General features: G+C 45.5%; 1 protein-coding gene across 2 annotated transcripts in view; it reads left to right on the top strand.

The window, feature by feature from the left end:
- TPPP (tubulin polymerization promoting protein) overlaps positions 1-16,341 on the top strand; it is a 58,114-nt gene that overhangs the window by 25,620 nt on the left and 16,153 nt on the right. Inside the window, exon 2 of one of the 2 annotated variants that reach the window (XM_064270302.1) lies at positions 14,286-14,597. In XM_064270302.1, coding sequence (XP_064126372.1) covers positions 14,287-14,597 — 311 coding nt within the window. In that variant the 5' untranslated portion in view covers position 14,286. Of the gene's footprint in view, positions 1-14,282; positions 14,598-16,341 lie in introns of both variants that reach the window. The other variant, XM_064270303.1, reaches the window with a different exon arrangement.

Raw genomic sequence — 16,341 nt, 5'->3', positions numbered from 1 at the left:
TGCAAACACATTGACTGCATAGTAGCGTCACACTCTGGGACAGATTTCCAGAAAGAAATGTATATAATGTCACAGCTGTTGCGCTGCTGGGCAGCGGACATTCCTGGGCCTGACAATCCCAGAGTGGATCAAAGCGATGTTCTTTTCCACCTCCAAAATCTTCCTTGTCATTTCCTTGACTTCTCCAAGCTCTCAGTCAGTCCTACCATAGATCAACTTTCTGTTTCCCCGTCTTTCCTCCTAGGCACCCCTTCCCGTCTGGGCTGCCACCTGCTTTCTCCTGGGCTTTCCTTCACCTCTCTTCTGGGTCTAAGCCATGGATTTCTGCATCCACGCCTTCTTCTTTCTTGGTTTACTGGCTCATCTTCCTGGAATATTGACAGTCACCAGTAACTTCCTAGAACAGTGTGACAAAGTTTTTGAGTGCCTGTATGTCTGCAAATGTCTTTGTTCTGTCAAACCACTTGAGTCATAGTTTGTGTGGGTATAGAGATTACTCTACCCTCGCACGTGAGTCATAGTCTGTGTTGTTGTTAAGTGCCATCGAGTTGGTTCCAACACATAGCAACCCTATGAACAATAGAATGAAACACTGCCTGGTCCTGTGCCATCCTCACAATTGTTATGCTTGACCCCATTGTTCCAGCCACTGTGTCAATCCATCTCATTGAGGGTCTTCTTCTTTTTCGCTGACCCTCTACTTTACCCAGCATGATATTCTTTTACAGGGACTGATCCCTCCTTATAACAGGTCCAAAGTACGTGAGACATGTTATCAAAAATCTCACCATCCTTGCTTCCAAGGAGCACTCTGACTGTACTTCTTCCAACACCGACTTGTTCATTCTTCTGGCAGTCCATGGTGTATTCAGTATTCTTCACCAACACCACGATTCAAAGGCATCAATTCTTCTATCGTCTTCCTTATTCATTGTCCAGCTTTCACATGCATATGAGGCAATTGAAAGTACCATAGCCTGAGTCAGGTGCACCTTATGCCTCAAAGTAACACTTTTGCTTTTCAACACTTTAAAGAGGCCTTTTGCAGCATATTTGCCAAGTGCAATATGTCATTTGATTTCTTGACTGCTGCTTCCATGGATGTTTCTTATGGATCCACATAAAATAAAATCCTTGACAACTTCCGTCTTTTCTCCGTTTATCATGATGTTGATTATTGGCCCACTTGTGAGGATTTTTGTTTTCTTTATGTTGAGATGTAATCTATACATAAGGCTGTAGTCTTTGATCTTCATCAGTAGGTGCTTCAAGTCCTCTTCACTTTCAGCAAGCAAGGTTTTGTCATCTGCATAACACAGGTTGTTAATGGGTCTTCCTCCAATGCTGATGCCTCATTTTTCATATAGCTCAACTTTTTGGATTTTTGCTCAGCACACAGATTGAATAAGTATGGTGGAAGGATACAACCCTGAAGCAAACCTTTCCTGACTTTAGACCATGTAGTATTCCCTTGTTCTGTTCGAATGGCTGCCTCTTGGTCTATGTCCAGGTTCCAAATAAGTACAATTTGTTGTTCTGGAATACTAATTTTTTGCAGTGTTATCCTTAATTTGTTATGATCCACACAGTAGAATGCCTTTGTATAGATAATAAAACACTTCTTAGTGAAGGATTCTATGGGGAAAATATTAAACAACGCAGGAAGCATCAAAAGAAGATGGAAGGAATAGAGTCACTATACCAAAAGAATTGGTCGATGTTCAGCCATTTCAGGGGGTAGCATGTGATCATGTACCGATGGTACTGAAGGAAGAAGACCAAGCTTCACTGAAGGCATTGTCAAAAAACAAGGCTTCAGGAATTGATGGAATACCAATTGAGATGTTTCAACACACAGATGCAGCGAGAGAAGTCCTCACTCGTCTATGCAAAGAAATTTGGAAGACAGCTACCTTGCCAACCGACTGAAAGAGATCCATATTTATGCCTATTCCCAAGAAAAGTGATCCAACCAAATGCAGAAATTATCAAACAATATCATTATCACATGCAAGTAAAATTTTGCTGAAGATCATTCAAAAGTGGCTACAGCTGTATATCGACAGGGAACTGCCAGAAATTCAGGCCGGATTCAGAACAGGATGTGGAACCAGGGATATCATTGCTGATGTCAGATGGATCCTTGCTGAAAGCAGAGAATACCAGAAGGATGTTTACCTGTGTTTTATTGACTATGCAAGGGCATTCGACTGTGTGGATCATAACAAATTATAGATAACATTGCAGAGAATGGGAATTCTAGAACACTTAATTGTGCTCATGAGGAATCTGTACATAGACCAAGAGGCAGTCGTTCGGACAGAACAAGGGGATACTGCATGGTTTAAAGTCAGGAAAGGTGTGCTTCAGGGTTGTATTCTTTCACCATACCTATTCAATCTGTATGCTGAGCAAATAATACGAGAAGCTGGACTATATGAAGAAGAATGGGGCATCAGGGTTGGAGGAAGACTCATTAACAACCTGCGTTATGCAGATGACACAACCTTACTTGCTTAAAGTGAAGAGGACTTGAAAGACTTATTGATAAAGATCAAAAATCACAGCTTTCAGTATGGATTACACCTCAACATAAAGAAAACAAAGAATTCTCACAACTGAACCAATGAGCAACATCATGATAAACGGAGAAAAGATTGAAGATGTCAAGGATTTCATTTTACTTGGATCCACAATCAACATCCATGGAAGCAGCAGTCGAGAAATCCAAAGACGCGTTGCATTGGGCGAATCTGCTGCAAAGGACCTCTTTAAAGTGTTGAAAAGCAAAGATGTCACCTTGAAGACTAAGGTGCGCCTTACTCAAGCCATGGTGTTTTCAATCACATCATGTGCATGTGAAAGCTGGACGATGGATAAGGAAGACCGAAGAAGAATTGACGCCTTTGAATTGTGGTTTTGGTGAAGAATATTGAACATACCATGGACTGCCAAAAGAATGAACGAATCTGTCTTGGAGGAAGTACAACCAGAATGCTCCTTAGAAGCAAGGATGGCGAGACTGCATCTTACGTACTTTGGACATGTTGTTAGCAGGGATCAGTCCCTGGAGAAGGACATCATGCTTGGTAAAGTAGAGGGTCAGCGGAAAAGAGGAAGACCCTCAGTGAGATGGATTGGCATAGTGGGAACAATAGGCTCAAGCATAACAATGACTGTGAGCATGATGCAGGATTGGGCAGTGTTTTGGTCTGTGGTACATAGGGTTGCTATGAATTAGAACTGACCCGAGGGCACCTAAGAACAACAACAACAAGCAAACAACAAACACCTTTCTGGTATTCTCTGCTTTCAGCCAAGATCCATCTGACATCAGCAAGGATATCCCTTGTTCCATGTCCTCTTCTGAACCCATCTTGAATTTCTGGCAGTTCCCTGTTGATGTAGTGCTGCAGCTGCTTTTTAATGATCTTCAGAAGATTTTAATTTTGCATGATATTAATGATATTCTTCATTAATTTCTGCATTCTGCTGGATCACCTTTCTTTGGAATGGGCAAAAATATGGATTTTTTTCCAGTCAGTTGGCCAGGTAGCTGTCTTCCAAATTTGTTCGCACAGATGAGTGAGCACCTCCAGAACTGCTTCTGTTTGTTGAAACATCTCAGTTGGTATTCAGTCAATTCCTGGAGCTTTGTTTTTTCTCCAATGCCTTCTGTACAGCTTGGACTTCTTCCTTCAATAGCATCAGTTCTTGATTATATGCTACCTCCTGAAATGGTTGGACATCAACCAATTGTTTTTGATGCAGTGACTCTCTCTGGGTACAGAAATTATTCTACCCTCACACTTGAGTGATAGTCTGAGTGAGTATAGAAATTCTCAGTTTTGGGGGCAGGGTCAAGATGGCGGAGTAGTCAGACGCTTCCAGTGAACCCTCTTACAACAAAGACCCAAAAAACAAGTGAAAAGATTACATTTATGACAAGCTAGAAGCCTTGAACATGAAAGGCAAAGTTAGGAAATGGACTGAGCAGCAGGGGGAGGGAGAGATGGTTCATAAGTGGAGAGGAGTTGTGGGATCTGAATTGCCAGGAACCCTCAGGAACCATTCCCGGGAGTGGCTGTGGCAGGCTGGTGGTACCGTTAGGCTGCAGTTTCCTCAGGGAGAAACATCCAGCTGCATAGCCTACTCACACCTCCAGAACCAGAGAAGAACAGCACTCTTGGCAAAAGCTAAGTACTTGCATATATTTTACCACACCCCGTGCCCTGAAGCTGGCTTCAGTGGCTTTCAATTTCCCTGGGCCTGAGATAGGTCCTGTTGCGTGACCTGAGCCCTTCTCCCAGCCTTGGAGAAGGAATAAATTCATAATGGGAGAAAAGATAATCTGCCAGCTCCACTAATCTGGGGAGCTCAGGACAGAAGCAGCTCCTGTCCAGGCATAAATCGTCCACAGACTTTGAATAACTTTCCCCCCTGCATGGACCCATGCAGGCCTATTTCAGGAGAATAGGCTGTTGTTACCAGACTGCAACTGTTTCAGGTGTGCGGGAGAGGTGGGTGTTTGATGTTTGACACCACTTTGCCTATTAAACAGGGTCCTCGCCTACCCACATCAGGGGCCTAAGGACTGGTGGCTCCACTCAGGTCACCCAACCACCCACGACTGGGGTCCAAGGATAACTGATACCTCCCAATCCTCACAACCAAAAGCATTGGGTGCCCAAGGTCTGTCTACACAACCTACCAACTTGTGTGCTGTAGGGAATAGGGATGAGCTTTCCTCACAGATACTTGGGGGATGGTTGTCAGCCCCCTGTCTTGTTCAGAGCTTGACCCCCTGCTGCAACCAGATACATGTACCTATACCAATCACTCCTGCCCCTCTAAGACTGTAGGACAGAGCCTGTACCACACACTTGATGACCAACTACCTGGACACCTGAGCTGAATCCATACAAGAAAAGTGAATGGACCCCTAGGCTCATATACCTGGTAACAGCTCTAGCCATCTGGTGACAGGATGTTAGAGCTTCAAAGGCAAAAACAAGCAAGCTAGCTCACTCAAGCAGCCTATTTGGGCATATCAGAACAAAACAAAGCAAGAAGCTAGGATACAGTAAGCAAACATAAAATAAACTAATATAATAACTTATAGATGGCTCAGAGACAACAGTCAATATCAAATCACATAAAGAAGTAGACCATGATCACTTCAACAAGCTCTCAGAACAGGGAATTGAGGGATCTTCTGGATGAAGGTGCCTTCCTGGAATTACCAGATGCAGAATTCAAAAGATTAATATACAGAACTCTTCAAGACACCCGGAAGGAGATCAGGAAGGAGATGAGGCAATATGCAGAACAAGCCAAGGAACACAAAGATAAAGCAGTTGAAGAAATTAAACAGGTTATTCAAGAACACAATGAAAAATTTAATAAGCTGCAAGAATTCATAGAGAGACAGCAATCAGAAATTCAAAAGATTAACAATAAAATTACAGAATTAGACAGCTCAAAAGAAAGTCAGAGGAGCAGAATTGAGCAAGTAGAAGGCAGAATTTGTGAGATTTAAGATAGAGCACTTGCCACCAGGATACTTGAAGAAAAATCAGACAAAAAGAATTAAAAAAAATGAAGAAACCGTGAGACTCATGTGGAACTCTATCAAGAGAAATAACCCACAAGCAACTGGAGTACCAGAACAGGGAGGGATAACAGAAAATACAGAGAGAATTGTTGAAGATTTGTTGGCAGAAAACTTCCCTGATATCGTGAAAGATGAGAAGATATCTATCCAAGATGCTCATCGAACTCCATATAAGGTAGATCTTAAAAGAAATTCACAAAGACATATTATTATCAAACTTGCCAAAACCAAAGATAAGAGAGAGTTTTAAGAGCAGCTAGGGATAAATGAAAAGTCACCTACAAAGGTGAGTCAATAAGAATAAGCTTGGTTAACTCAGCAGAAACCATGCAGGCAAGAAGGCAGTGGGATGACTTATATAAAGCACTGAAGGAAAAAAAAATTGCCAGCCAAGAATCATATATCCAGCAAAACTGTCTCTCAAATATAAGGATATTTCCAGATAAACAGAAGTTTAGGGAATTTGTGAAAACCAAACCAAAACTGCAAGAAATACTAAAGGGAATTCTCTGGTTAGAAAATCAATAATATCAGATATCAACCCAGGACTAGAACACTGGGCAGAGCAATCAGATGTCAACCCAGATAGGGAAATCACAAAAATAAATCAAGATAAAAAAATACTCAAAACAGGTAAACAGCGATGTCATGGGTAAAAGAAGACAACATTAAAACAAGAGGAACTAAGAAATGTAGTCATAGATCTTTTCTATGGAGAGGAAGACAAGGTGATATAAAGAAATGTAAGTTAGCTTTAAACTTAGAAAATTGGGGTTAATATTAAGGTAACCAAAAAGGAGACTAACAGTCCTGCTCATCAAAATAAAACACAAGGAAAAAAATAGAGACTCAGCAGAAACAAAACCAACTACAACGAATAAGAGGAAAAGACAATACATAAACATAAGCTACTCAGCACAAAACATCAAGTGGGAAAAAAAAACACACAAAAAAAGACATCAAAATGACAGCGCTAAACTCATACCTATCCATAATCACATTAAACGTAAATGGACTAAATGCACCAATAAAGAGACAGAGAGTGGCAGAATGGATAAAAAACATGATCTGTCTCTATGCTTAGACTTAGAGACACAAACCAACTAAAACTCAAAGGATGGAAAAAGATATATCAAGCAAACAACAATCAAAAAAGAGCAGGAGTGGCAATATTAATTTCTGACAAAATAGACTTTAAATTTAAATCCATGACAAAGGATAAGGAAGGACACTATATAATAACTAAAGGGACAATATACCAGGAGAATATAACCATATAACTATATCCATATCCATATAACCATATGAGTTTGGTATAACCATATTAAATATTTATCCACCCAGTGACAGGGCTGCAAGATACATAAACTCTAACAGCATTGAAAAGTTAGATAGGCAGTGCCACAATTATAGTAGGAGACTTCAACACACCACTTTCAGTGAAGGACAGAACATCCAGAAAGAAGCTCAACAAAGACACAGAAGATCTAAGTGCCACAATCAACCAGCTTGACCTCGTAGACATATACAGAACACTCCATCCAACAGCAGCCAAGTCTACTTTCTTTTCCAATGCACGTGGAAATTTCTCTAGAATAGACCACATATTAGGTCATAAAGCAAGCCCTAGCAGAATCCAGAACACTGAAATATTACAAAGCATCTACTCTGACCATAAGGTCATAAAAGTAGAAATCAATAACAGAAAAAGCAGGGAAAAGAAATCAAACACTTGGAAACTGAGTAATACCCTGATTAAAATGACTGGGTTATAGAAGACATCAAGGATGGAAAAAGGAACTTCATAGAATCCAATAAGAATGAAAACACTTCCCATCAGATCCTTTGGGACACAGTGAAAGCAGTGCCCAGAGGTCAATTTCTATCAATAAATGCACACATACAAAAAGAAGAAAGGGACAAAATAAAAAAAAAATTATCCCTACAATTTGAACAAATAGAAAGAGCAACAAAAGAAACCCTCAGGCACCAGAAGAAAGCAAATAATAAAAATTAGAGCAGAATTAAATGAAATAGAAAACAGAAAAACAATCAAAAGAGTTAACAAGACCAAAAGTTGGTTCTCTGAAAAAAATAATAAAATTGATAAACCATTGGTCAAACTGACAAAAGAAAAACAGGAGAGGAAGCAAATAACCCGAATAAGAAATGAGATGGGCGATATTACAACAGACCCAGCTGAAATTGAAAGAATCATATCAGATTACTGTGAAAAACTGTACTCTAACAAATTCGAAAACCTAGAAGAAATGGATGAATTCCTAGAAACTCACTGTCTACCTAAACTAACACAGACAGGGGTAGAACAACTAAATAAACCCATGACAAAAGAAGAGATTGAAAAGGTAATAAAAAAAAAACTCCCAATAATAATAATAAAAAAAAAAAAAGCCCTGGTCCGGACAGCTTCACTGCAGAGTTCTACCAAACTTTCAGAGAAGAGTTAACACCACTACTACTAAAGGTATGTCAGAGCATAGAAAAGGACGGAATACTACCAAACTCACTCAATGAAGCCACCATATCCCTGATACCAAAACCAGGTAAAGACACCACAAAAAAAAGAAAATTAGAGCCCTATATCCCTCATGAACTTAGATCCAAAAATCCTCCACAAAATTCTAGCCAATAGAATTCAACAATATATCCAAAAAATAATTCACCATGACCAAGTGGGATTCATACCAGGTATGCAGGGATGGTACAACATTAGAAAAACAATTAATGTAATCTACCACATAAATAAAATAAAAGAGAAGAATCACATGATTTTATCAATTGATGCAGAAAAGGCCTTTGACAAAGTCCAACACCCATTCATCATAAAAGCTCTCAGCAAAATAGGAATAGAAGGAAAATTCCTCTATATAATAAAGGGGATTTATACAAAGTCGATAGCCAACATCATCCTAAATGGAGAGAGCCTGAAAGCATTCCCCTTGAGATCGGGAACCAGACAAGGGTGCCCTTTATCACCACTCTTATTCAACATTGTGCTAGAGGTCCTGGCCAGAGAAATTAGGCTAGATAAAGAAATAAAGGGCATCCAGATGGGTAAGGAAGAAGTAAAAGTATCTCTATTTGCTGATGACATGATCTTAATACACAGAAAACCCTAAGGAATCCTCCAGAAAACTACTGAAACTAATAGAAGAGTTCAGCAGAGTATCGGGATACAAGATAAACATACAAAAATCAGTTGGATTCCTCTGCACCTACAAAAAGAACATCAAAGAGGAAATCACCAAATCAATACCATTTACTGTAGTCCCCAAGAAGATAAAATACTTAGGAATAAATCTTACCAAAGACGTAAAAGACCTATACGAAGAAAACTACAAGACACTATTGCAAGAGACCTACATAAGTGGAAAACATACCTTGCTCATGGATATGAAGACATAACATTGTAAAAATGTCAATTCTACCAAAAGCCATCTATAGATACAATGCAATTCTGATCCACATTCCAACTACAGTTTTTAATGAGATGGAGAAAAAAATCACCAACTTTATATGGAAGGGGTAGAGGCCCCGGATAAGTAAAGCATTACTGAAAAAGAAGAACAAAGTAGGAGGCCTTACTTTACCTGATTTTAGAACCTATTATATCGCCACGGCAGTCAAAACAGCCTGGTACTGGTACAACAGATACATGGACCGATGGAACAGAATTGAGAATCCAGACATAAATCCATCCACGTATGAGCAGTTGATATTTGACAAAGGCCCAGTGTCAGTTAATTGGGGAAAAGACAGTCTTTTAACAAATGGTGCTGGCATAACTGGATATCCATCTGCAAAAAAATGAAACAAGACCCATACCTCACTTCATGCACAAAAACTAACTCAAAATGGGTCAAAGACCTAAATATAGAATCTAAAACAATAAAGATCATGGAAGAAAAAATAGGGACAACTTTAGGAGCCCTAATGCATGGCATAAACAGTGTAGAAAACATTATAAAGAATGTAGAAGAAAAACTAGATAACTGGGAGCTCCTAAAAATCAAACACCTATGCTCATCCAAAGACTTCACCAGAAGAGTAAAACGACTACCTACAGACTGGGAAAAAGTATTTAGCTATGACATTTCTGATCAGTGTCTTATCTCTAAAATCTACATGATACTGCAAAAACTCAACTACAAAAGGACAAATAACCCAATTAAAAAATGGACAAAGGATATGAACAGACACTTTACTGAAGAAGACATTCATGTAGCTAACAGATACATGAGGAAGTGCTCAAGATCATTAGCCATTAGAAAAATGCAAATCAAAACTACAATGAGATTCCATCTTATTCCAACAAGGCTGGTATTAATCCAAAAAACACAAAACAATAAATATTGGAAAGGTTGTGGAGAGACTGGAACACTTATACACTGCTGGTGGGAATGTAAAATGGTACAACCACTTTGGAAATCGATTTGGCACTTCCTTAAAAACTTAGAAATAGAACTGCCATACGATCCAGTAATCCCACTCCTTGGAATATATCCTAGAGAAATAAGAGCCTTTACAAGAACAGATATATGCACACCCATGTTTACTGCAGCACTGTTTACAATAGCAAAAAGATGGAAGCAACCAAGGTGCCCATCAACGGATGAATGGATAAATAAATTATGGTATATTCACACAATGGAATACTACGCATCGATACAGAACAGTGAGGAATCTGTGAAACATTTCATAACATGGAGGAACCTGGAAGGCTTATGCTGAGTGAAATTCATCAGTTGCAAAAGGACAAATATTGTATAAGACCACTATTATAAGAACTCAAAAAATAGTCTAAACAGAGAAGAAAATATTCTTTGATGGTTACGAGAGCAGGGAGAGAGGGAGGGAGAGGGGTTTTCACTAATTAGATAATAGATAAGAACTATTTTAGGTGACGGGAAAGACAATACACAATACAGGCGAGATCAGCACAACTCGACTAAAAAAGCAAAGAAGGTTCTGGAATAAACTGCTTCGAAGGCCAGCGTAGCAGGGGCAGGGGTTTGGGGACCACGGTTTCAGGGGACATCTAAGTCAATTGGCATAATAAAATCTATTAAGAAAACATTCTGCATCCCACTTTGGAGAGTGGAGTCTGGGGTCTTAAACGATAGCAAGCAGCCATCTAAGATGCATCTATTTGTCTCAACCCACCTGGACCAAAGGAGAATGAAGAACACCAAAGACACAAGGTAATTATGAGCCCAAGAGACAGAAAGGGCCACATGAATCAGATTCTACATCAGCCTGAGACCAGAAGAACTAGATGGTGCCCAGCTACAACCGATGACTGCCCTGACAGGGAACACAACAGAGGACCCCTGAGGGAGCAGGAGAACAGTGGGATGCAGACCCCAAATTCTCATAAAAAGACCAGACTTAATGGTCTGACTGAGACTAGAAGGACCCCGGAGGTCATGGCCCCCAGACCTTCTGTTAGCCCAAGACAGGAACCATTCCCAAAGCCAACTTTTCAGACAGGGATTGGACTGGACTATGGGATAGAAAATGATACTGGTGAAGAGTGAGCATCCTGAATCAAGTAGACACATGAGACTATGTGGGCAGCTCCTGTCTGGAGAGGAGATGAGAGGGCCGAGGGGGACAGAAGCTGGCCGAATGGACACAAAAATAGAGAGTGGAGGGAAGGAGTGTGCTGTCTCAAGAGCAACTAGGAGTATGTAGCAGGTGTATATAAGTTTTTGTATGAGAGCCCGACTTGGTTTATAAACATTCACTTAAAGCACCATAAAAATTGAAAAAAAAAAGAAGATAGTCTCAGTTTTAAGCAGTTTCCTCAGAACATTTAAAGTGTCTGCGTGTTTGGTGCCCAGGGCTGCAGAGGAGAGACCTGATGCTAGCCTGATCTGTGCTCTTTTAGTCTCTTCTGCACAGACCTTCATGCCACTCTCACCTCATGGCCACCTGGCTGTGGTGGGCGTGCCTGACCTGAGTCAGAATTGCAGTCTGCCTAGCTCACCCAGGCCAGCGTCTGTGCCGCGCCGGCACCGTGCCGCTGAAGTGTGCCACTCCCAGTGATCGTCATGCTGGTCCCCGCACTTCCTGCTGGTCTCCACTCTAATGTTCCACTCCCGCTCTGTCTAAAACCGCCTGCGGGCCCCTCTGTTACCTGCCTTCATTTCTCCTCAGAGCACTTCTTACTGCCGGATGATACAGTATTTATTTGTGCGTTTATTGCCTGTCTCCCAACTAGAAGGTAGCCTTTAGGAGGGCAGGCATTTTTGTATCGCGTCCATTCTTTCTCCCTCTTTAATCTACTGTGAAGGCTGAGCTCCATGCGCACTTAGAAACACTCCTGAGTGAGTGCCAAGTCCTCTCCTGTGAGTGAGGTGTGCGGCCCTGCGTGGCTGTGCCACCTCCCGTTGCCTTTCCTGGGCTGTCCCTTGTCTCCCTTCTTTCTAGCTGGGTCCCACATGTTGAGGTTCTCAGATAACCCCCATCTGCGTACGTATCTCAGTTTATCTCCAGAATACCTAGAGCACCTCGCAGGCATTACCGCTATCCGTGGGACTTGTGGAGCCTTGGCTGCCAGCTCCCCGGAGACGCTCCATGCCGTGTGCGCCTGTTTGCCCCACAGAATTCAGGGAATGCACACTGAGGGCGGGGGGCCCGGGCAGTGCCCACCCAGGTCCTGTCCCTTGGAGGGTGGGGCGGAGCCTGCTGCAGGCCTCACTCTCTGGCTTGGGTGTCATGGTTCAGTGCCATGTAAAACAGTTTACCTCTTCCTCATTGTAAAATAGCACCCGTAGGAAATGTGAAAAACACAGATGAGCACGAGAGGAAACTACCCATCATCCTGACACCCAAAGAAAAGCCCGATACCATCTTGCTGTGGTTTCTTCCCACCTTTTTTTCTCACAAGACATTTCTTAGACTGAGTTTGAAGCTTTGTAAAAGACATTTCTCCTCTTCGATGAAGCGTTCGCACAGCAGCTCTGCAAACTGACTAACACTTCTAGAAAATTCTGAGCAGCTTTTCCTTCTCAAGACATCAGAGATCCTGTGGTGAACATGTGGCCAGTCCCCTGAGAAACTACTGTTTCAGACACAGAAATGGTGTCAGTGATAAAGCCGGAACCTGACCCCAGGCCCCTCCCTGCCTTTATTACCTCTGGGATCCCTTCAGAGCTATCGCTGGGCACCCTTGCCCTTGTGGAGGAGGGCCGCTCCCATCCACAGGCCCGCCCCAGGGCTCAGCCCCGGGGGCTGGCCTGTGGACTTTCTCCTGCAGGCCCGGTCTCCTGCGATGTCCCTAATTTAATTCCTGCTCTCCACGCTGGCCTCTCGTCCCCTCCCTCCCCCCACCAGCCCTCCATTTTTAGGGTGTCCTGGTGCCCCCTAAAGGTGAGGATGGTTTTCTGGCCAGTGATTTGCGCGTCAGGGCCATCTTGGGAGTGGGAGGGGACAGGTGGGGGGCCTTGGGGCGCTCAGGTCAGGGCTTGCTTCCTTAGATCCCTCTGTCTATTTTGGGGAGTCTTGCAGTCTGGTTTCTCAGAAAGCCCCCCATGCTGGGCCCTGCCGTCCTTCAGCCAGAAAGTGTTGAGATCCCAGAATCTGGGGTTGAGGGTACCATGGACTCTCCTGCCTGGATTCGGGTCTGCCTGTACCCACTTTGGTGGTACTGTGGTAACACGTTGCCCCTGCTCTCAAGGGGCAGTGGCAGCACCCTCAGGTTCAGAGACTTATCCTGTCTTGGGGCATGGAGGGACATCTTTGGGACCCTGAGGGCCCGGCGGGGTTGGCCTCCATGGCCTGTGTCCCAGCCCGGCCTCAGCCCAGATGGCATCCTCTGCCAGGTCTGGGCACGAGCAGGGAGGCACATGAACCCGGGACGTCCTCAAAGCCCCCAGGGACCCGACACTCTGCTCCGGTCAGTGGTAGGCTCCACATATGTGTGCTCAGACACATGCAAGCTGCTGTCCCCGTGACCCCTGCAGGCCACCTCACACAGCCCGCCAATGGGAGGCTGTGGGTTCAAGACTACAGGGAGGGCAGTGGGGGCAGAGGTGAGTAGGGGGCCCAGGGGCCGGAGGCCCGGGGGACTGGGTTTGCATGTGGCCAGGCTGGACCCCCAGCCGCCTGGCCCGAGGCCCCCGGCTCTCCCAGAGGAGCCCCCCTCATGGGGGGGTGGTGCAGGTGCTGGGAGGAGCCAAAGTGCTCCCCACACCTCTCTCCTGCATGCCTCATGGGCAGCTGGCTCTGCGCCCTCCTGCTGACCAGGAGCTCGCCCGAGGAGGCCCTGGGGCTGGACGCACCGCCCCGGAAGGCCTCCTGTATCTCACCCGAGGAGGCCCTGGGGCTGGACGCACCGCCCCGGAAGGCCTCCTGTATCTCACCCGAGGAGGCCCTGGGGCTGGACGCACCGCCCCGGAAGGCCTCCTGTATCTCACCCGAGGAGGCCCTGGGGCTGGACGCACCGCCCCGGAAGGCCTCCTGTATCTCACCCGAGGAGGCCCTGGGGCTGGACGCACCGCCCCGGAAGGCCTCCTGTATCTCACCCGAGGAGGCCCTGGGGCTGGACGCACCGCCCCGGAAGGTCTCCTGTATCTCACCCCTGCACCATCTGAGTGCCTGCAGGGATGACCACAATGACCGCTTTCTTCTCCACTTCTCCCAGCAGCATGGCTGACAGCAAGGCCAAGACTACCAAGGCCGCCAACAAGACACCTCCCAAGTCTCCGGGGGACCCCACGAGGGAGAAAGCAGCCAAGCGGCTCTCGCAGGAGTCAGAAGGCGCCCCTGAGGGCGCAGCAGCCCCGGAGCTCAGCGCCCTGGAGGAAGCCTTCCGCAGGTTTGCGGTGCACGGGGACACGCGGGCCACGGGCCGCGAGATGCACGGGAAGAACTGGTCCAAGCTGTGCCGAGACTGCCAGGTCATTGATGGCAGAACCGTGACCGTCACTGACGTGGACATTGTCTTCAGCAAGATCAAGTGAGTGTGGGACTGGCCACACGGCACCCCAGTGCGGGGCAGGGTGCCTGATACCCATCCTGCCACTCCTTCCCGCGGCTCTTTGTCACGTCCACTGTGAAAATGTCCGTGTGCAGAAAAGTTGAAGTAATGGTCCAGGGCAGACCTGTGTCTCCACCACACAGCTTCCATGTGTCCATGTGTCCATGTGTGTCCCTGTGTGTATGAGGGTATATGTGCTTGCATGTGTGTGTATGTGTGCACATGTCCCTGTATGGGTATGTGTGTGTGTGTTTCATTCTGTGCATACCTGTGCATGTGTGTACCTGTGTGCAGTACACGTGTGGTGTGTACATGTGTGGCATGTGTCCTTGTGTCCGTGTGTGTGTGTGCACGTCTGTGCATGTGTGTGCGTGTTCACACATCTTTTCCCTGGACATGTGGGGGTAAGCAGAGATGTTTCCGCGCCTCCCCCCACACGTCAAAGCACCTCTGAAGGTAAAGCCCCCTTCACTCCTATTGCCACGGTCACACCTGAGAAGTCACAGCTGCCCTAGCCCAGCGCCTGTCCCCCTAGTCGCCTGTTGTTGGAAGAACACGCTTAGGCCTGCGTTATTTTACGTTGTTCTTGATTCGTGTGCCCTCGAGGCTGGTATGCTGCATTTTGGTTGTTAGTTGCTGAGACCTTGTTGTCTTTTCACCTCGAGCAGCCACCCACCCCCTGTCATTCATGGCCTGGACTCTCAAAGGAGCCAGGCCAGGGGGTGGGAGAAGGGCCACACCCTGGAGTTCACACTGTGGAGGTCCCTCAGGTGTGTGGATAGGAGAGGGGCCGTGCCCTGGAGGTCACACCCTGGAGTCCCTCAGGTGCATGGGTGGGAGAAGAGCTGCACCCCGGGGGTCTGAGAGGCCTGCAGGTGCGTAGGCTGTGCTTCTCCCTAAGACCTGGGGTTGGCCCACAGGGTTTTGGCTTTGTGTGTGGAATCTGGGCCATGTGTGAACCTGGTGACCGGTGGCTTGGCACAGGGCGGCAAACCGGGTGCCCACTTGCGATAGGTGGCCTTCCTCTCATGCTTCTCCCTGTGGCGCGATGTGGGAGGGTGTTCCCTTGTGGAAAGCCATGTTGAGGGACGTGAAATTGTCCAGATTGGTCCCCCCAGATTTTCAACCCCCTGGGCTCCTGCTGTCTCCACAGGGGCACATGGGCAACAGGGCTAAAACTACCAGTTAATTCCGCTACCTATTGCCCCACACAGCCCATGAGAGGCTGCAGGAGAAAACAGCCATGTGGGCTGTACAGCTGTGAGGAGGTGGGTGGACACTGAGCCGGCACACCCCGCCGCCCTGGCCACCCCAAGTCTGCCCAGGCCCGCTTGGCCTGTCCATCTGCCCGTGGCCCTGGGAGGCTGTGACAGGATGGAGTCTATTTCTTGTGATGACCCATGTTTGACCTGCTGACCCAGGAGCTAGTTTTGCCCACATGGGCATGAGCATGTGTGTTTATGTATGTTGCACACATGTATGCATAGACATGCAGCTCTCCCTCCACGCACATAATAGGTGGATGCAGCTAGGGAGAGAGCAATCTAGAACAATCCAGGAACACCAGAAGGATCCGCACGTCCCAGTGGTGATTATCATTCCTGGAACTGACTCTGCAGCAGCTTTATCTTTGCTTAGTGCCTGTGTGTGTGTTACAGAATCTCCTCGATAAACAAATAGTACTTAGATTCAGGCCATCCTTCACGAAGGGAAAGCGCTTTTC

Source organism: Loxodonta africana, chromosome 2 (assembly GCF_030014295.1).
Source record: "Loxodonta africana isolate mLoxAfr1 chromosome 2, mLoxAfr1.hap2, whole genome shotgun sequence".
NCBI classification, from domain to species: domain Eukaryota; kingdom Metazoa; phylum Chordata; class Mammalia; order Proboscidea; family Elephantidae; genus Loxodonta; species Loxodonta africana.
Note: the sequence above shows the minus strand (reverse complement) of the source record. Positions and strands in the feature narration are given on the sequence as shown.